General features: G+C 40.5%; 1 protein-coding gene across 2 annotated transcripts in view; it reads right to left on the bottom strand.

Annotated features, from left to right (window-relative positions):
- Positions 1-17,439: 17,439 nt before the first annotated feature.
- EXOSC7 (exosome component 7) overlaps positions 17,440-21,289 on the bottom strand; it is a 56,889-nt gene continuing 53,039 nt past the window's right edge. The window contains exons 8-9 of one of the 2 annotated variants that reach the window (XR_012320072.1): positions 19,017-20,057; positions 17,440-18,884 (exon numbers count right to left, since the gene is read on the bottom strand). Coding sequence is in view for 1 of the 2 variants with exons in the window: in XM_073678164.1 (XP_073534265.1) it covers positions 19,953-20,057 (105 nt within the window). In the remaining variant the exon portion in view is untranslated. Of the gene's footprint in view, positions 20,058-21,289 lie in introns of both variants that reach the window. The other variant, XM_073678164.1, reaches the window with a different exon arrangement.

The following is a 21,289-nucleotide window of genomic DNA, read 5'->3' as shown; positions in this document are numbered from 1 at the left end:
AGGAATTAATGCAAAGTGGCATGACAGGAAATAAAAAGTTCTTTTTTACCACCTAAATTTTGATAACTTCTGAACAGGCCGCTATAGTCGGCAGACTCTAAGGCCATTATTTGGCCATGAGCTGCCATGGCAAACATCAGGACCACACAATCAAGATCTCGGGTGCCAGTGGGGTGAAAGAGGGAGCCCCAGCACTCTGTTAACTAATAAAAATGCCTTAAAACATTCTCTCTCTCTCTCATTATTCTGGAATTTGCAAATATTAAAAATTATGGTAATCCTAATTTACCTAAAACGGGAAAGGTTTATTCTGATTTCAAATCAGATATTGAGAAAAACATGCATATGTGTTTTTTTATATAGTGTACGTAAACTTCTGGTTTCAATTGTATGTACAACCCCTGGCAAAAATTATGGAATCACCGGGCTCGGAGGATGTTCATTCAGTTGTTTAATGTTGTTGAAAAAAAGCAGATCACAGACATGGCACAAAACTGAAGTCATTTCAAATGGCAACTTTATGGCTTTAAGAATGTTATGATCTGCAACATGTACTAAGGAAAGATAGGGGAAAGCTGTCCCTACAGTAAGACTAAGCTGAATCCCTATGATGTAGCGTGCTGCCTGTTCCTAACGAACAGACCCGCCTTAGTCCTGGGCTAGTCTGAACGAAGACCTATAGCATAAGGGGAGGGGTCCCTAAAAGAACTAAGGACTGGGACAAAAATGGGACACCTCCTAAACAGAGAAGTTGTTGCAGAACACAAAAAGACAAACAGACAAAAAGATACTAGAGGTCCCAGAAGGACCAAACGAACTGACAGAGAAAGGCACAGAAGCACCTGGCTAGAGAAACAGTCAAACACTGAAGTCCAGCACAGCCAGGAGGGCGGAGCTGGAATATAAAGGCAGGTGGTCACGTGACTGCAAAACACAAGACGGGAAAACAAACAGGAGGGTTCTAACAAAGAAACACTAAAAGAAATCAAGAAAAAAAATGTGGTACTCAGTAAGGGTAACTTTTTTCAGACCAAGCAGAGGGAAAAAATTATGGAATCACTCAATTCTGAGGAAAAAATTATGGGATCACCCTGTAAATTTTAATTTCCAAAACTAACACCTGCATCAAATTAGAAGTGCTTGTTAGTCTGCATCTAAAAAGGAGTGATCACACCTTGGAGAGCTGTTGCACCAAGTGGACTGACGTGAATCATGGCTCCAACACGAGAGATGTCATTTGAAACAAAGGAGAGGATTATCAAACTCTTAAAAGGTAAATCATCACGCAATGTTGCAAAAGATGTTGGTTGTTCACAGTCAGCTGTGTCTAAAATCTGGACCAAATACAAACAAGATGGGAAGGTTGTTAAAGGCAAACATACTGGTATACCAAGGAAGACAACAAAGCGTCAAGACCGGAAACTTAAAGCAATATGTCTCCAAAACAGGAAATGCACAACAAAACAAATGAGGAACGAATGGGAGGAAACTGGAGTCAATGTCTGTGACCGAACTGTAAGAAACCGCCTAAAGGAAATGGGATTTACATACAGAAAAGCTAAACAAAAGCCATCATTAACACCTAAACAGAAAAAAACAAGGTTACAATGGGCTAAGCAAAAGCAATCGTGGACTGTGGATGACTGGATGAAAGTCATATTCAGTGATGAATCGCGAATCTGCATTGGGCAAGGTGATGATGCTGGAACTTTTGTTTGGTGCTGTTCCAATGAGATTTATAAAGATGACTGCATGAAGAGAACATGCAAATCTCCACAGTCATTGATGATATGAGGCTGCATGTCAGGTAAAGGCACTGGGGAGATGGCTGTCATTACATCTTCAATAAATGCCCAAGTTTACATTGATATTTTGGACAGTTTTCTTTTCCCATCAATTGAAAGGATGTTTGGGGATGGTGACATCATTTTTCAAGATGATAATGTATCCTGCCATAGAGCAAAAACTGTGAAAACATTCCTTCAAAGAAGACACATAAGGTCAATGTCATGGCCTGCAAATAGTCCGGATCTCAATCCAATTGAAAATCTTTGGTGGAAGTTGAAGAAAATGGTCCACGACAAGGCTTCAACCTGCAAAGCTGATCTGGCAACAGCAATCAGAGAAATTTGGAGCCAGATAGATGAAGAGTACTGTTTGTCCCTCATTATGTCCATGCCTCAGAGACTGCAAGCTGTTATTAAAGCCAGAGGTGGTGCAACAAAATACTAGCGATGTATTGGAGTGTTCTTTTGTGTGTTTGTTTTTCATGATTCCATCATTTTTTCCTCAGAATTGAGTGATTCCATAATTTCGTCCCTCTGCTTGGTCTGAAAAAAATGACCCTTACTGAGTACCACATTTTTTTTCTTGATTTCTTTTAGTGTTTCTTAAAGCCATAAAGTTGCCATTTGAAATGACTTTAGTTTTGTGCCACGTCTGTGATCTGCTTTTTTTCAACAACATTAAACAACGGAATGAACATCCTCCATGCCCGGTGATTCCATAATTTTTGCCAGGGGTTGTATATATAATCTGCAGAAAGAACATCTTACAAAGTAAACAAAACCATGAGTGTAATAGGATTGTACAGGTTTTTTTAAGCTAACTATAGATGATTCACTATGTTCTGATACTCACCTCACCCTATACCACCACTATACTCTAGCAAGTGGTTGCAGCTCCTACCAATGGTAATTGGAGCCAGAAGAAGCCCAACTGTGATGCGTTGCCCAATAATTGAGGTACATTATTGCTAGCTCTGTGCTCATGTGTTTCTACTGCTACTGATCTTGACCTCATTCCAAACACCTCCTTGAGTGGGGTAAGAGTGTAAATCGGGAGCGTCCATAGATTCCCTATGTCAAACAGATTGCAGAAAAAGGCCATGTTTCATACTTGACCATTACCAGGTCATTGATTCTAATGACACTACAACTTCTAAATCCCCCTTTCTATGATACCTATGGACTGTCTGAGCAAAGCTCCTTCCATTACAAAATAATTCAGGCTCTCAGGGTAATCATAACTTATTTGAATGCCGTGGAACTGCTTGTCTTGTCTCCATGTGTTGCTTCTGTATTTCACAAAGCTTCTTGTTTGACCACGCAATCAAAGTCCTCCACCTCAGACTTAAGACCCTTTTATGCAGTCCGATAATTGGCGAATGGACATGCATAAGAACTTATTCCTGATCAATGGCCCCTTTAAACTTATTGCCAATCCGGCTGAAAGAGCAAAACGCTTGTTCACCAGCTGATTGCATCAATCACGGAGAATACAAATCATTGTTGTCGGTAGCACTCCGCATACAGTTTGAATCCGCCGTGTAAATTGGGCTTTAACCACTTAAATAGGAGCTGTACTTGTAACAAATTTTGTATAAATCAATAAGTCCACTTCTTCCTTGTCCTTCCTCCTGAACTCCTCATCCACTCTGAAAAAAACAGCTTAACTCCATTTTGCTCAAGACAAGGATGGACTGCCAGCACAGTGAGGTGGCAGGTTACACTCAACGGAAAGAGGAGGAGGAGGAGAAGGGAGAAGCAGAATGAGAAAACAAGCATAGGAAACACAGGAAGATTGCGCCGAGTTTTGTAACAAATCTTTTATCTATCTAACACAAAGCTGGATTTACATTTACAGTGCTCTTTTTTTAATCATTTGATTTGGTTCTTTTATTTATGTTTAGGGCCTGTGTAAAAATCTGTAATAGGCAGTGATCAATAAGCAATGTACAAGGCAGCCCCATTGGCTTCAACAGCCTCAACTCTGTTATGCTGATGGGTTTCCCCATGAACTGTTCGCTTTAGGTCATTCTACAACTTTTCAATAGGATTAAGGTCAGGACTTTGACTTGGAAATATCAAAACGTTATTCTTCTTTAACCATTCTTTTGTAAAGTGACTTGTGTGGTTTAAGTCATTGTCTTTCTGCTTGACCCATATTCTTTTGAGATTCAGTTTAAGGACAAATGTCTTAATGTTTTCCTTTAGAATTTGCTGGTATAATTCTGTATTCATTGCTCCATTAACCTCTTCACCACCTTGCGATATTCCGCTTTCGTTTTTTACTCCACTTCTTCCAAGAGCCATAAGTTTTTTTTATTTTTCCATCAATATAGCAATATGAGGGCTTGTTTTTAGGGGGATGAGTTGTACAGCTGATCAAAGTTAAAAATTGTCAAAAGTCTTACAGAGGGATGCAGCACTCTTGAAATTGCTAAGATATTGTGGCATGATCTCTAAACTATTAAAAGTTTTGTTGCAAATAGTCATCACTGTAGCGAAAAACGTGTTGAGGAAAAAAAAAAAAGATGCACATTAACTGCCAAAGATTTGAGAAGAATCAAACGTGAAATAACCAGGAACCCATTATCCTAACTTGCTGTCATATACCAGAATTCCAGGCATGCCCAGAAGTACAAGGTGTTCAGTGCTCCGAGACATGGCCAAGGTGAGAAAGGCTGAAACCCGACCACCACTGAATAAGACACAGAAGTTGAAACATCAAGAAATATTTCAAAACATATATTTCAAAGGTTTTAATGGACTGATGAGATGAGTGACTCTTGATAGAGCAGATACATGGGTCCGTGGCTGGATCAGTAACGGCAGACCTCCAGTTCAACTCAGACACCAGCAAGGTGGGGTACTGCTATTGGCTGGTACTATTAAAAATGAGCTAGTTGAACCTTTTTGGGTTGAAGATGGATGCAAAACCAACTCCAAAACTTACTGCCAGTTTTTAAAAGACACTTTCTTTAAAGCGAAGTTGTCAGCAGGATTTTGATAAGTAAACTACAGGCAGTGTCATGTTGTGGTTGCTGCACTGATTAATATGACACCTGAGGTGAAGAAATCCGTCTTGTGTAATCAGTGTACTGTTTTGAGTTAATGAGATTCTTGTGCTCTGGGGCAGGCCTGAAGGCAGGGTATTTCCTTGGTGCTCTAGGCCAGATCAGTACAATAAGATCTGCCCACAGGCCACCCGGAAGCACAATTATGTTCCTCATCATAGAGACAGCCAGAGTTTACTTAGCAAAATCCTGCTGACAAGTTCGCTTTAAGCAGTGGTATAGGAAAAAGTCTGCATCTTTTAAAAAAAAAAAAGAAAAGACTTTTATGCAGGACACTACTCCATCGCAAACAACGAAGTGCTCAACTGCTTGGTAAGCCAGAAAAAGCCTTATAGATGAAAGAATAATATCATGGCCCCTTCCTGACCTAATCCCTATTGAACACTTGTGGGCCCTTATTAAATGGGAGATTTATGTTGAAGGAAAAAACAGTCCACCTCTCTGAACAGTGTATGGGAGACTGTGATTGGTGGTGCTCAAAAATTGATTGTCAACAGATTAAGAAACTGACAGACTTACAGGTGCTTCTTACTAAATTAGAATATCATCAATAAGTTAATTTATTTCAGTTCTTCAATACCAAAAGTGAAACTCATTATACAGAGTCATTACAAACAGAGTGATCTATTTCAAGTGTTTATTTCTGTTGATTATAGCTTTAGTCAATGAAAACACAAAAGTTATTAACTCAGTAAATTAGAAGTAACAAAAAACACCTGCAAAGGCTTCCTAAGCTTTTAAAAAGGTCCCTTAGTCTGTTTCAGTAGGCTCCACAATCATGGGGAAGACTGCTGACTTGACAGAAGTCTAGAAGGCAGTCATTGACACACTCCACAAGGTCCCAGAGTTCCAATTTTCATTTGGAAATCAAGGTCCCAGAGTCTGGAGGAAGAGTGGAGAGGCCACAATCCAAGCTGCTTGAGGTCTAGTGTGAAGTTTCCACAATCAGTGATGGTTTGGGGGGCCATGTCATCTTCTGGTGTAGGTCCACTGTGTTTTATCAAGACCAAAGTCAGCGCAGCAGTCTACCAGGAAATTTTAGAGCACTTCATGCTTCCCTCTGCCGACAAGCTTTTTGGAGATGGAAATTTCATTCTCCAGCAGGACTTGTCACCTGTCCACACTGCCAAAAGTACCAATACCTGGTTTACAAACAACAGTATCACTCTGCTTGATAGGCCAGCAAACTCGCCTGACCTTAACCCCATAGAGAATCTATGGGGTATTGTCAAGAGGAAGATGAGACACCAGACCCAACAATGCAGACGAGCTGAAGGCTGCTATCAAAGCAACCTGGGCTTCCATAACACCTCAGCAGTGCCACAGGCTGATCGCCTCCACGCCACACCACATTGATGCAGTAATTGATGCAAAAGGAGCCCCAACCAAGTACTGAGTGCATTTACTGAACATACGTTTCAGTAGGCCAACATTTCGGATTTTAAAAACTTTTTTTCAAGCTGTTTTTATAAAGTATTCTAATTTACTGAGATAATGACTTGTGTTTTCATTGGCTGTAAGCCATAATCATCAACATTAACAGAAATAAACACTAGAAATAGATCACTCTGTTTGTAATGACTCTATATAATATATGAGTTTCACTTTTTGTATTGAAGAACTGAAATAAATTAACTTTTTGATGATATTCTAATTTTGTGAGATGCACCTGTAAGTGACAAAAAAGGGTGGCTATATTGATCACTGATTTATTTATTTTTAAATGTCAGAAATGTATTTTTGTACATTGTGAGCTGGTTGGTTATTATTTTCACTTTAACAGATTAAAACATACAATAGAGATGGGAAAATTTACGCTTTTATTTAGTTGCATAATAGTTCTGCACACTGATATTTTCCCAATAAGTATGCACACAGACAAAACCTCACTTTTACTTTCTTAAATATTCAGGTTTATTAAACTTTCGGCTTCACTGAAAGCACTGCAGTTGTTCAATAGTAAAATGAATCATCAAAATACAAATGGTTTAATTGAGCACACAGTGTAGATATGTTGATGATTACTGTGGGATGGTTACGAAAAGACTTAAGATTTTGGTGGTTATTTATATAGCTGTCTTGAGATTATCAAGTTTTTAACTGAATATCATAGTACCGAGTGCAATTATCTTAATGTGCATTTATGTATATCACGTGCAAATTTACTAAATGAACAGACAAAAATAATATACTTTATTGCAGTCATTATACTCCATGTTTTTAGAAATTGCATTTTTGTTAATGGATGAGTATTGATAGACTTTTGAGTGCTAATCAAGGAATTGATACTGGTCTACAGATTATTAAAGATAAATTAATGCTTTGAGACTATGAAATATGATCGACATTCTGCTACAAACAGGATCCAAAATGTGGTGTTTTCTTTCAGACTGAACCTAAGTTTGCATATAGTAAGGGGGAAATCTATTGCAAATATGCTAAGTAAAAATGATGCAAAAGTGTAATAGGGTCTTATCCAGGTAAAAGGTTATAAAAGATATGTAGAACCGCTCACCTTATAGGGTTGTGTGAGACAACACCTAAAAAGCCTACAATCCAGATGCACCAGCTTCCATAAATTTGTCAGAATTAAACATCGAGAATGGAAATAATTCTGTGCTCTCTGGAGTCACGACAATCTAATAGTAGAGTAAAATGTAGGTTCGTTGTCAACGCCTTTCAGAGTCACACCGGCTCCTTCTTCAGGACAACCACGTTCTTATGTATGGTTGTCCTGAAGGAGGAGTCAGTGTGACTCTGAAACGCTTTGACAATAAACCTACATTTTACTTTACTATTGGATTGTCGTGACTCCAGAGAGCGCAGAATTACTTTGAGGGCAGAATTAGTTCCATTCCAAATATTTTTTATTCTAACTAACTAAAAATGATATAAGACCTACAAGTGCATCTTGTCTTGCAGAGTGATCTTGGCCACTGAAAAGAAGGGCACATTTATCCGGCTCACTCTATGCACTATGCCTGAGCTAGAAGTCTCTAACAGTGCAATTCTATGGAGCCTTGTTCTGTTGCTCCATAGGCTTACATTGTAAAAGCTACGACACGAAGAGCGCAGTGTAACCTGGAGAGTCTGAAGAGTGGTGAAATCACTCAGAAGGGGAGCAGAACAGCGCTAGGCGAGTATATTAACACATACACACAACATTACATACAGATATTAAAAAACAACATTTTCAGGAGAGGACCTCTTTAATAATGGACTGCACATGGACGTAATTTGTGTGCTATCCATGATTTGCATGGACTATATACACTTATATTGATAAATTTCATCAGTGAAAGATCAAAAACTGACATGTCTCCATGATTTTTGGTGGACACAAGGTCCGCAAAAAAACACATATGTGAATAGCCACATTATTATTATTTCTTTTTAGAGCACCATTGATTCCAAGGTGCTGTACATGAGAAGGGATTGCATACAAAATACTAATATAAATTACAGTGAACAAACTAACAATGACAGACTGGTACAGAGGGGAGAGGGCCCTGCCCTTGTGGGCTTACAGTCTACAGGATAATAGGGAAGGAGACAGTAGGGGTTGCGGCAGCTCCGGTGGACAGAGAGGAGGATTTTGCAGTAGTCGCGGTGGGAGATGATGAGGGCATGAACTGACATTTTAGTAGATTCAGGGTTGAGGAAAGAATGGGTTCTGGAAATGTTTTTTAGTTGGAGGCGGCAAGAACTTGGATGTGCGGTTTGAAGAACAATGCAGAGAACATGTACCCATTATACCAGGGGTCTCAAACTCAGCAGGGCATATGGGCCGCACACGGAAAAACATTTAATTTGGGGGGCTGCATTATTTGCATGACAAAGTGACATTTTTAGTGATACCATTTTATTTTTCTATACACCTTTTGAACTGGTCCTCATCTCGCAGACATGGTCTCCCATCCAGGTCTCCCATATTGCAGACATGGTTTCCCATCCAGGTCCCCCAAATTGCAGACATTGTCTCCAATCCAGGTCCCCGATATTGCAGACATGGTCTCCCATCCAGGCCCCCCATATTGCAGACATGGTCTCCCATCCAGGCCCCCCATATTGCAGACATGGTCTCCCATCCAGGCCCCCCATATTGCAGACATGGTCTCCCATCCAGGTCCCCCATATTGCAGACATGGTCTCCCATCCAGGTCCCCCATATTGCAGACATGGTCCCCATATTGCAGACATTGTCACCCATCCAGGTCCCCCATGTTGCAGACATGGTCCCCCATCCAGGTCCCCCCATATTGCAGACATGGTCCCCCATCCAGGTCCCCCATATTGCAGACATGGTCCCCCATCCAGGTCCCCCCCCCATACTGCGCTCAGGGTCCCCGTCACCGCCCATACTGCGCTCAGGGTCCCCGTCACTGCCCATACTGCGCTCAGGGTCCCCGTCCCCCCATACTGCGCACAGGTACCCTGTGCTGTATTTCACATGACACAGAAAAAAAAAAAAAAAAAAAGATTCTCACCTGTCCTCGGCATCCTTTCTGCACCTGTGGCCCGAAGGCACAGACCCCGTAACGATCGTGGCTCTCTCCAGTGGCCGCCGACATCAGCGATGTAGTGCAGTGTATTGCCGCGCAGACACCGGCTCTCTGCACAGCAATACCAGTGTCAGCCGTCGGCCTATCAGAGGCCAGAAGCTGACATCTGCGCATGGCAGTGACATCATACGCCGCAGCGCTGGGACGCAGACGTCAGCTGCTGGCCTCTGATAGGCCGGCAGCTGACACTGGTATTGCTGTGCAGAGAGCCGATCTCTGCGCGGCAATACACTGCACTACAGCGCTGATGTCGGTGGGTGCTGGAGAGAGCCGCGATCGTTACGGGGTCTATGTGCCTGCGGGCCGCAAGAAGTAGCCGGAGGGAGGCCGCATGCGGACCGTGTGTTTGAGACCCCTGCATGATACAGTAGTCTATCAGTGAAAAACGTGGATAGAACACATACGTCATTCATGGATTGCAATGCCTGGATTTTTTACTTGTGATACATAAAGTGATTTATCTTTTTAAAACATCTTTGTAGTCGACCTTATGTAGGACAGACCTCTAGGAAGATGCAAATTAGATCAAATGAGCATATGTCTACTATTAGATGGCATAACCCACAGGATATTTTGACAGATCATAGAATGTTAGAGTTGGAGGGGACCTCCAGGGTCATCGTGTCCAACCCCCTGCTCAATGCAGGATTCACTATACCATCTCAGATAGATGTCTGTCCAGCTTCTGTTTGAAGACTTCCATTGAAGGAGAACTCACCACCTCTCGTGGCAGCCTGTTCCACTCATTGATCACCCTCACTGTCAAAATGTTTTTTTCTAATATCTAATCTTTATCTTCTTTTCAGTTTCATCCCATTGCTTCTCATGTTTCTCATGTTGAGAGTAAGCAACAATTTGGTAATACTTGTGTTGGTAGCCTTTTCCATGAACACCGTGATAGTGTAACAGAATTACACTGTTCAGGTTTTGGAAGCGTTAGTTAATTCATGATGAAAAGGCCAATAGAACAAAGTTGTTACAGTGTGAAGGTTAATGGATTGCACAATTACAAACTATATAACCCCACAGGTAAAGTGAGTGTTGTACTTTTTAGGTTCACTTTTGTCTATGCTGGGTTAATTGTGTTATGTAATTGTTTAATGGTTTTTCTATAATATACAGTACAGACCAAAAGTTTGGACACATCTTCTCATTTAAAGATTTTTCTGTATTTTCATGACTATGAAAATTGTACATTCACACTGAAGGCATCAAAACTATGAATTAACACATGTGGAATTATATACTTAACAAAAACGTGTGAAACAACTGAAAATATGTCTTATATTCTAGGTTCTTCAAAGTAGCCACCTTTTGCTTTGATGACTGCTTTGCACACTCTTGGCATTCTCTTGATGAGCTTCAAGATGTAGTCACTGGAAATGGTCTTCCAACAATCTTGAAGGAGTTCCCAGAGATGCTTAGCACTTGTTGGCCCTTTTGCCTTCACTCTGCGGTCCAGCTCACCCCAAACCATCTCGATTGGGTTCAGGTCTGGTGACTGTGGAGGCCAGGTCACCTGGCGTAGCACCCCATCACTCTCCTTCTTGGTCAAATAGCCCTTACACAACCTGGAAGTGTGTTTGAGGTCATTGTCCTGTTGAAAAATAAATGATGGTCCAACTAAACACAAACCGGATGGAATAGCATGCCGCTGCAAGATGCTGTGGTAGCCATGCTGGTTCAGTATGCCTTCAATTTTGAATAAATCCCCAACAGTGTCACCAGCAAAGCACCCCCACACCATCACACCTCCTCCTCCATGCTTCACGGTGGGAACCAGGCATGTAGAGTCCATCCGTTCACCTTTTCTGCGTCACACAAAGCCACGGTGGTTGGAACCAAAGATCTCAAATTTGGACTCATCAGACCAAAGCACAGATTTCCACTGGTCTAATGTCCATTCCTTGTGTTCTTTAGCCCAAACAAGTCTCTTCTGCTTGTTGCTTGTCCTTAGCAGTGGTTTCCTAGCAGCTATTTTACCATGAAGGCCTGCTGCACAAAGTCTCCTCTTAACAGTTGTTGAAGAGATGTGTCTGCTGCTAGAACTCTGTGTGGCATTGACCTGGTCTCTAATCTGAGCTGCTGTTAACCTGCGATTTCTGAGGCTGGTGACTCGGATAAACTTATCCTCAGAAGCAGAGGAGACTCTTGGTCTTCCTTTCCTGGGGCGGTCCTCATGCGAGAGTTTCTTTGTAGCGCTTGATGGTTTTTGCAACAGCACTTGGGGACACTTTCAAAGTTTCGAAATTTTTCGGACTGACTGACCTTCATTTCTTAAAGTAATGATGGCCACTCGTTTTTCTTTACTTAGCTGCTTTTTTCTTGCCATAATACAAATTATAACAGTCTATTCAGTAGGACTATCAGCGGTGTATCCACCACACTTCTGCACAACACAACTGATGGTCCCAACCCCATTTAGAAGGCAAGAAATCACACTTATTAAACCTGACCTGGCACACCTGTGAAGTGTGACTACCTCTTGAAGCTCATCAAGAGAATGCCAAGAGTGTGCAAAGCAGTCATCAAAGCAAAAGGTGGCTACTTTGAAGAACCTAGAATATAAGACATATTTTCAGTTGTTTCACACTTTTTTGTTAAGTATATAATTCCACATGTGTTAATTCATAGTTTTGATGCCTTCAGTGTGAATGTACAATTTTCATAGTCATGGAAATACAGAAAAATCTTTAAATGAGAAGGTGTGTCCAAACTTTTGGTCTGTACTGTATGTGTGAAATGTTATTTCTATAATTACATATTTATTGAGTGTTTCTATTGTTAAGTGCACCTATATATATCCTCAGGTGATGCACGACAATACGTATGATGAAAGGGAGTGTGTCCTCCCAAAATGTCGTAACATATGAGATAACACACATCAGTGTGACTAAATGAAATTCTTGAATAAGAGGACTTTGTTCAGGAAAGGCTGCTAGAATGGGTGTAGTCCTTTATTAATTGTGCTGATTTAGTTGCCCAGTAACACCTGAAAATATATTGGAAGCTCATCAGTCCACAAAATATTGCTAAAGAGCATATGGACAAGTCTGAAGTCTATTGGAGCACACTGCATATGGGCACCAATGCTTTTTTCATCTTTAAAGAGTCCAGTGGCTTATCTTGCAATCCTGCCATGCACACCATTCCCCAGTGTCATCCTGATGGTGGATTCATGAACATGATCTAATGTGAAAGGCCTTTTGTTGTTTAGATTATCTTGGGTTCGTTTGTGACTTGGCTGACTATTAGGGTGTGTGCCCACTATGTGTTTTTTTAAGCAATTCCACTGCAGAAACGCTTAAAAAACGCTTGGTAGAAGGTCTGCCATGTTCCCCAATGAAAAACCACATGTGCTGTGCACATGCTGCAGAAATTTCTGCTGCGGGTTATCATTGCGGAAAAAAACGTAGCACTACCAATTATTTTGGGGAATCGTGGAGTTTTCGCCGCCATTGACTTGCATTGGACCGCATAACATCCGCATCACTGCATCTGCACATGCGGATACCATGCGATTTAAGGTGCGGATGGTACCCGGGTTTGGAGAAGAGGAGACTCTCCTCCGGACCCAGCTATCATAGTACCTGTAAAAAAAAGAATAAAATAAAAAATATACATTACACTTACCTTCTGATGGCCCCCGGTGTCCCTAGCGATGCGTCCTGGCTTGCCGGCAGCTCGAGATAGTCTAAAAGGACCTGCGGTGACGTCATTTAGTCATGTGACGGTCACGAGACTCTTTCTTTCACGAGACTGATTCTTTTACAGTCACACTATATAAATCCATGCCAGTTGCATGGATTTATATAGTGTGACCAAGTTGTCAAGCACTTTCCAAGTGATGCTAAAATCGCTTGGAAAGCGCTTGTCAACCCGCATGAGGAAATGCAAGTGAAGAACGCTTCACATCCGCTTGTCCCTGGCAGGAAAAACGCATGTACAATCTGCATGCGTTTTTTTCTGCCAGGGAGAAGCAGAAACGCTCAGGAAAAATCCGGAGGCATTTCTGCATCGTGGGCACATAGCCTTAAACTTCTTGCTCTAGTAGTGATCTTTGTTGGTAGATCAATCCTGGAGAGTTAACAATGTTATTGAATTTCCTCCATTTGCACACAATCTGACAGATGGAGTCCAGACTCTATAGGGAGGATTTTGTAAGCCTGATTAGTATTAACAACTCTTTTTGAGGTTCTCAGAAATCGCCTTTGTTCATGCCATGATATATTCACAACACGTTTGTGGAAGTGTAAGACTTTGATAGATCCCTGTTCTTTAAATAAAAACAGGACACCCACTCACAAATGAATGTCATCCTCCAGATCGAAAACAATTCCACCTATCCACTAACCCTAAAGGTTCACAAACATGCAACATTAGATCATTTCCTCATTTTAGAAAAAAATGACAAAACCTAATATTTTTTACTCATTTCTATTATTTGGGTCTCTATCTACTTTTAGGGCCTGTGTGAAAATCTGATGTATTTTTAAGTCAGGTTTATGCAGAAATATGTAAGCAATGTATGATGAGGAACACACCAACTCTGTACCTTGCAAGTGAATGGGTTATAAAGGGCATTACTCGACCATGGCCACTTAGCAATGTACGAGGCTACGGTCTTCCGACCCACTCATCGCTTATATCTGGCTGCTGCAGTTTTCAGTTGATTGGTGGGGGCACCTAGTGTAAAGACCCTCACCAAAGTTTTTTTTAAAAGTAAGCATCTGGCAACAACATCCTTTATAGGGCGTCATCTTGAACATTTGTGCTAGAACAAAATATATTGATGGGCATCATTTCAAGTAATAAAAACTCCATCATTCCATTCAGCAAACATTTTAAGGACAATAGATTTGAGTCAAAATCGGCTCTGTACTCAAGAAAGTGGTCATCATAACTTATTAATTAGGACAGTTAAAGCTCAAAGTGCTCTCCAGGGTAGTAAGATATTTTACTCTACACAGATGCTGCCTGAAATGCACAACTTCAAAATGACCAAGAATTGTCTAATATGCTGCAACCATCGAAAAGTTTGTCATAAGACTAGGACACTTTTCAACCATATACCTAAAGAATACACTATGTAGTGTCCTTGCGTAGTGCAGCGAACTTTGTTGCTTTGCTATATTATCCAACGTTGTAAAGTTACATTTTTATTTTGGAAAAAAATAACATGAAACTGCTTTCAACACACGTGGCATTATAAAGAATTTCCATTTTCCTGGCTAGAAACATATACTAGTTAACACAGCGAGATGGAATAAGTCATCGGAAAAATACAGAATACAAAAAAAAAAAGTTATTCAAGTAAAAGTCACTTAATGTGTAGTGTTCTTTTAAAATCCATATTACAAGAAGCACGTTTTTAAAGAGAATCTATCACCCGGATTGCTACCTCATCTGAGAGCAGCCTGATGTAGGAAAAGAGACCCTGATTCCATCGATGTATCACTGAGTTTACGGGATGCTGCAGTTGTGACACAATCAGATGCAGCATGAAGCAGAGCTGAGAAAGCTAACCCCGCTCACAGCAGGCTTTCTATGTTCATTGTGTATTAACAGTGAGCTGCTTATCACAGGAAGGGGCGTGGTTGGACCAGGGCTCTTGCAAACAGTGATAAAACATTCATTGTTTTTGAACAACAGCACATAGTCTAATAAGTGCCACATCCCTGAAATGTGTCTCAGTCCCTACCTTATGCTAGCTTCAGATTAAATAGCAAAAACCTGCTGACAGATTCTGGTTTGTCTATTATTTTTCAAGACTTGTCAAAAAATGGACAAAATGTGTTAAAATAGTAAAATAACTTATCTATTCAATCCGCCATTGCCTTATTATGGCAGCTTTGATAATTTCTGCTGGTCCTGCAGGGACGACATCCCATTCATCATTCATGTGACCATTACAATGTCACAAGAAGAAATAGTTTGATTTACTTTTCGAGCAAACGTCAAAAGGTATACAAGCAAGGATTATTTCCTGGTCTTTAGCCATAAAGTGGCATCAATTTTGCCACAATTTAAAAGGAAAAAAAAAATGCTTTCAGTGTAATATATAATTTATTTTTTTTCCTATACAGTAAAACGAAAAAATATGCAGAATGACACGCTTTGAAATGTGCATAATCTTGTTTAGTTTTGACTGGAGATCTGTCCTGGGACCGGATGCGCCGCAAACCTTCTGCACAGCATCACTTGACTGCAGCAATCTACTATTTATAGCACGCCTTTCCACTTACTCGCCACCTCCTGACGAAGGCTGAGGTCCGAAACGTGCATTGGGGTTTGGCGCCACACCGCTTGCAGCTTTACCGTCCCCCATTTGTATGTATGTCATACCCTGGATATTCTGAGATAGAGGACTTACACATATGACCATTTTTTTACATTTATTCCATGGTTTGACTTGATATATAGTTCCAAGTACCATTTAATCTCTCATTATTATGATCTATTGTGAGTGATTTATGAACCTGTAACACAAGTGCACTTTATATATGTATACTCATATTAATTCTTGTTTGTATAATATATGATTTATGTCAGTATAATTATTTAAATTAGCACTGGTGCACTGTATTTACATATCTGCCTATGGTACTGTATTCAACCTTTTTATATGCTGCTCTGTTTGAATTGTCACTTATTGCTTTTTGCTCTGTGTGGGTGCCCTCTGTGCCACCATATGCCCATATACAGCAAATCAAGGTATTTTTTAACTATCTAATTACTATCTCCTTTATCCTTGACCGATTCTCAGTTCCTCTTTCTGTTGGATTTAGTTTTGGCGCTGTATAGATTCACTTAAGGGGGTTGTCCTATGAACAAAGTTCATTTTAATCAATAGATCTTGGAATAAAAATAAGTTTGATAACTGAATAAGATTAAAAAAGACATTACAGCACAGGATCACAAATCTTTCTCAACCTGTTTTATGCAATGTATTACCAAAAAAAATAAAAAATAAAATCAGCCTTGATCCCATGCGGTCCTGTCTGTATACTCTTTTGCTTCCTCCTTTGCCCAGGAGCTGAGGTATGATCAGACCATGTTCCTGGTCAGACACAGCCATTACACAGTACACAGCAGTGGCACATTTATAAGATTATCTCAGCACAGGGGCATCACATCCAATTGTGGAACTTATTTTTATTCCAAAACCTATTGATTAAAATGTACTTTGTGGGAAAACCCCTTTAAAGGTCATGTGATGATTTATTGGATAGCTACCATTGTGACTATGGGGCAGTAAATAATCTCTATAATTATTGGCTACTGGTATCTTGTTTCATGGGAAGGGAGAACACAACTGACCAGACCGCTACAAATTCTATACTTTAAAACATTTTAATTTTTTTTTTTTTTTTACTCACCAGGTTTTCTTCATTTTCAAAGATCATTTATGGGTTCCAGAATTTATATTTTTTAGGTATATGAACTGCCTGGGGGTGGAATTTATATTGAGCCGTAAAAGCTATAGAAATGGAACAGATAATGCACTCACCAACAGTGTTGCTTGATAATAGTCCTGCTTATTCGGGAGTGGTGGTGCAGGTTCTGGGGGTAAGAGGACAACGGCCGTTTCGCGTGGGTCCTGCGCTTCAATGGGTCCATGTGTAATCCCGAATAAACAGTGCATATCTGTTCCATTTCTATAGCTTTTACGGCTCAGGTTTCACTATATGTGGAATTTGCAGCACCTGGCTCGCATGCACACGGCTAGTGCCCTGTCTACGTGGTTTTCAGGCTAACACTCTTTCACATGCAGAGTGCAGCGACTAGTGCTCGACAAATGAAGGCTGCATAGTGTGACTGGTGCCTTACTATTTCTTTTCATATGGTGGAATTTATATTGACATATCCATGCGGGTGGGCATCTGACCAGATTATAGTCAGGACCACTGACTTGGCACTTTTTTGCAGTTTTAATTGTTTTAACAAGGACTTGTCTTGGAACACACAGTATATAAGTGTAAAAAAATGTTGAGATGTGAGATAATTAAATGTACCATCTTATTACTTGTGTACACGGGTTTATGTGCACTATATTTAATTCTTTACTCACTTACATACCGCCATTAATTTCCACAGCGCTTTACAGACAGTGTGGGAAGGAACTGGCATACCCAGAGGAAACCCACACAAACATGGGGAGAACAAACTCCTTGCAGATGTGGTCCTTGGTGAGATCAGGGCTGTGGAGTCCGTAAGCCAAACCTCCAACTCCGACTCCTCAATTTCCATGATACCGACTCCAACTCCGACGCCCTCATACATGGCTCATGTGTAAGTGATAAATTTACTGTAGCACAGATTCATCTCAGCTAAAAGTCTAGACCCTTAGATCAGGAATAGGACAGTCATTTATAGGACATTTCATAACTTTCCCAAATTCTTATGAAAAAATATTCCCCACAAACTGCATTGAACTACTGTACCCAATTTATTATATATTTTAGGAGTTGGAGTCGGTCCATTTTATACCGATTCCGACTCCACAACTCCAAACCCTGGGTGAGATAGGAACTCAGTAATCCAGCGCTACAAAGCAACAATGCTAACCACTGAGTGACTATGCTACCTTGTATATACAATTGTAGATGTTTTTCTGTACTATGCTGGGCTTATGTTAAGCACTGTGGTCTGGTTTACCATCATGTTTTTAAATGCATGTCAGTGCATTCCACCCCAGTGGAGGGCACAAAAGTGGCCTGTCGGTGTGACATGCTTTTTTGCAAATTGACGGATGTCCAAAGCAAAGCTCTGCCCCAGTTTTACCCCACTAACCTCGTAAAAAATGTATTAACTTTTTGGAATTAAATTGAACCGGTCGCCAGTTTTTCACAATACAAAAAAAACAAAACACCATCTTTAACAACTCTTGTACCGAAGTCCATCAACCTGTATATAAACCATTAACTCCCCTTGCACGTTATAAAAATACCTTTTATAAAAGTCTCCTGCGCCGTATGCTAATCAATACGGTCTGGTACCAAAGGCCTCGGTAGTCTGAACCTCCTATTGGCAGAATCGCTGTCATCCTGCCTTGATTGGTATGGGTGACTAGTCCTTCGCCGTCCACAGATCACTGCAAAGCTTGCAACTGCGCAGCTGAAGTGCAGGCGCACTTTACCCTGCTTTCTGTAAACTGCATGCGCCGACTTCGCTTCCGGTTAATAGGCGCTGATGCATTACGGGACTTTGCTTGCCCTTAGTAGGGCAGATCAAAGTGCGCCTTGCACAGGGTCAAGAGTTGCAAGGTCTGTAGATGACATAGGATACGTCATATACATCAAAGTAGGACGACGCCCATTGGACCGGCCTTTGACGATTGGCATATGGCGGGAAAGACTTATAAAAATGTATGCTTTTCGGGATATGCAGGGGGAGTTAGTGGCTTATATACAAATTGACGGACTGCGATACAAAAGTTCAGTATTTTTTCTCAAGAGTGGGAGCTAAAACCAGGAGTGGGTGATAAATGCAGAATTGGTGACTTGTTTCTATTATACCTTTTCTCTGATTGTTCCTCACCTGATTTTGGCTCCCACTCCTGAGAAAAAATACTGACCGAATACTGATAGTGGGACCTTGGCATTAGGGTAGAAAAAGGCTTAAAGGGAATCTGTCAATAGGATCAACCCTCTTAAGCAATTTATATGGACAAGTAGGTCCCAGGAAGCAGAATAAAATGATATATCAGATATCAAGGTCTTATTCCAGACAAATCCACATTTTTCTTATATGTAAATGACCTCTTCAGGGCTATGGGGAGGATGTTGCCTGTAAGACTGCCTCCAGAGCTTATTTTACATGAAGGAGGTGTTACCAGTGTGAGACAAGTAACTAACACAGAACAGGAGAAAAGAAATTTGTCTTCTTGCAAACACATTTTTTTGCTTCTCTCAGCTCTGCTATAATGTAACAATATTACACCCTGTCTGCCTGTGAGCTGGAAGCTGAGAGGAACCTGCAGATGTGTCAGGTATAATCACACACAGCTCTGCAGTGAGATCAGGAGAGCAGAGAGCGGCCATCACACATCACACTGGTAACTCCCCCCATGATGTAAAATAATGTCTGGAGGCAGAGTTATCTTCCAGGCAACATCTTGCCCATAGTCTGGAAGAGGTCATTTATATAAAGTGATTTTGCACAATAAGGCATCTGATATGAGACATAGAGGCATCATTCTCCTCAGCAGTCTATAATCTGCATGTGACTATTAATAGTTTACATAGGTCAAATGTGGTGACAGATTCCCTTTAAGTGCTGCATGGAGGTAAAGTTCTTTTAGGTCAAGTCACGATTCTCTGCCGTCAAAAGCTTTTGTTGTTTCATAACCTCGTCCCTTATTTACCATAAATGAACTCTATATACCAAAACATGTACAACGATAAATGGAATATTAAAAGTAAAATTGATAAAAACAAAAGAGAATAGAAAAAAATCCAAGTTTATGAATTTGTAAACAAACAGCCAAAACATACATCTTTATTGCTTTTCCTACGCACTGCTCTGAAAGTTCACCTTAGGAAGCCTATCTTCAGTCTCTTCTTCCCTAGGCTTTCTTCTTGGTTTAATACATTTTGTATGGACAAGTGTAAAAACTTTGCAACACGCTTCCCTGTCTAAAGTAAAAAAAAAACAAAAAAGATAAAAATATTTCAATGTTAGTGATACACACATTCAAATTCAATTTTATTTATTTTTTACTAAAAATTGACTGTTCAAACCAAGCACACTTAGCATGGCCAAACATTTCAGTTTCCACCTACTTGTTTTCCATCTATCTCGGCTTTCCTATTTTTTCACTGAGAGCTCTGGAATTACAGGAACCAGAGGAGTGTAGAGAAAAATGGAAAACAAGGAGGTAGAAAGGCGAGGTGCACTGAAATGTTTGTCCATGCTAAGTGTGCTTGGTTTGAACAGTCAATTTGTGCTGACATACTTCCTTGAAATTGTAGTGACATGGTACAGAGGCAGTACAATTGTAATGTAGATAGCTGGTTACATTTCTAGTGTGTTTAGAAACTGCATGTACATAAAGATATATTTGGGTAAGTCGATCAAAAACTTTATCTTACCTAAAGCTCTTCGATCGCATTTCTGATAATCTAAAGAAAAATTAAAGCTGCCCATTGATTTATTGCTATGGGCAAAGAAAAAGTTGTAGGGCAGCAAGGGTAATTTAAAATATAACCTTTAATTAATTAAATTTAAGAATATATAACACTTAGAAAAACCAAAATAGGACCTAATCAAGGTCAATACAGACGTATAACAATGTCCAAGACAAAAGTATATGGTAATACTCAAAAAGTACAGTGACACTGTCGTACCAAAAAGGACAGAGTAAGGCCCCACGAGGAGAGCAATATAGCCTATGGAGCCAGCTCCCCGTCCCAAAAATGAATACTCATATGAACCAATCTGAAACCATTAAACAATGGAAAAGACATCAATATGCATCTATCTATATATGGAAAAAACGATACAAGGAGTGTATATAGAAACCCCAATATTCAGTGTATCAAACCACGTGCATATCAATCAAAATGACAGAGTTGGATATATGGAGAGTATACTATTACTGTTAGACAAGATAAACCCTTCATATGAATCACCCCAATGGGGGAACGTCCTCACCCGTTGTAGTAATCTCAGTGGTAGTTAGTCCTGGAGCAGTCTCAGTGGAGGGAGCCATCATCAATAAGGAAACGCAGCAGCATATTAGTGAAGGCATATGGTTCTGCCCCTATTAGACCCTAAAAGGGGAATACTGCTCTGCCCTGTTCTCAAAAGCTCCCGTCCTCACAAGGACAGTCCACAGCTACCACTGCAATACACAGACCCTGCACTT

This window comes from Phyllobates terribilis, unplaced genomic scaffold (assembly GCF_046119375.1).
Source record: "Phyllobates terribilis strain yellow unplaced genomic scaffold, ASM4611937v1 Scaffold_4__5_contigs__length_816908805, whole genome shotgun sequence".
Classification (NCBI taxonomy): domain Eukaryota; kingdom Metazoa; phylum Chordata; class Amphibia; order Anura; family Dendrobatidae; genus Phyllobates; species Phyllobates terribilis.
The sequence above is the reverse complement of the archived record's forward strand: the minus strand, read 5'-3'. Positions and strand labels throughout refer to the sequence as shown.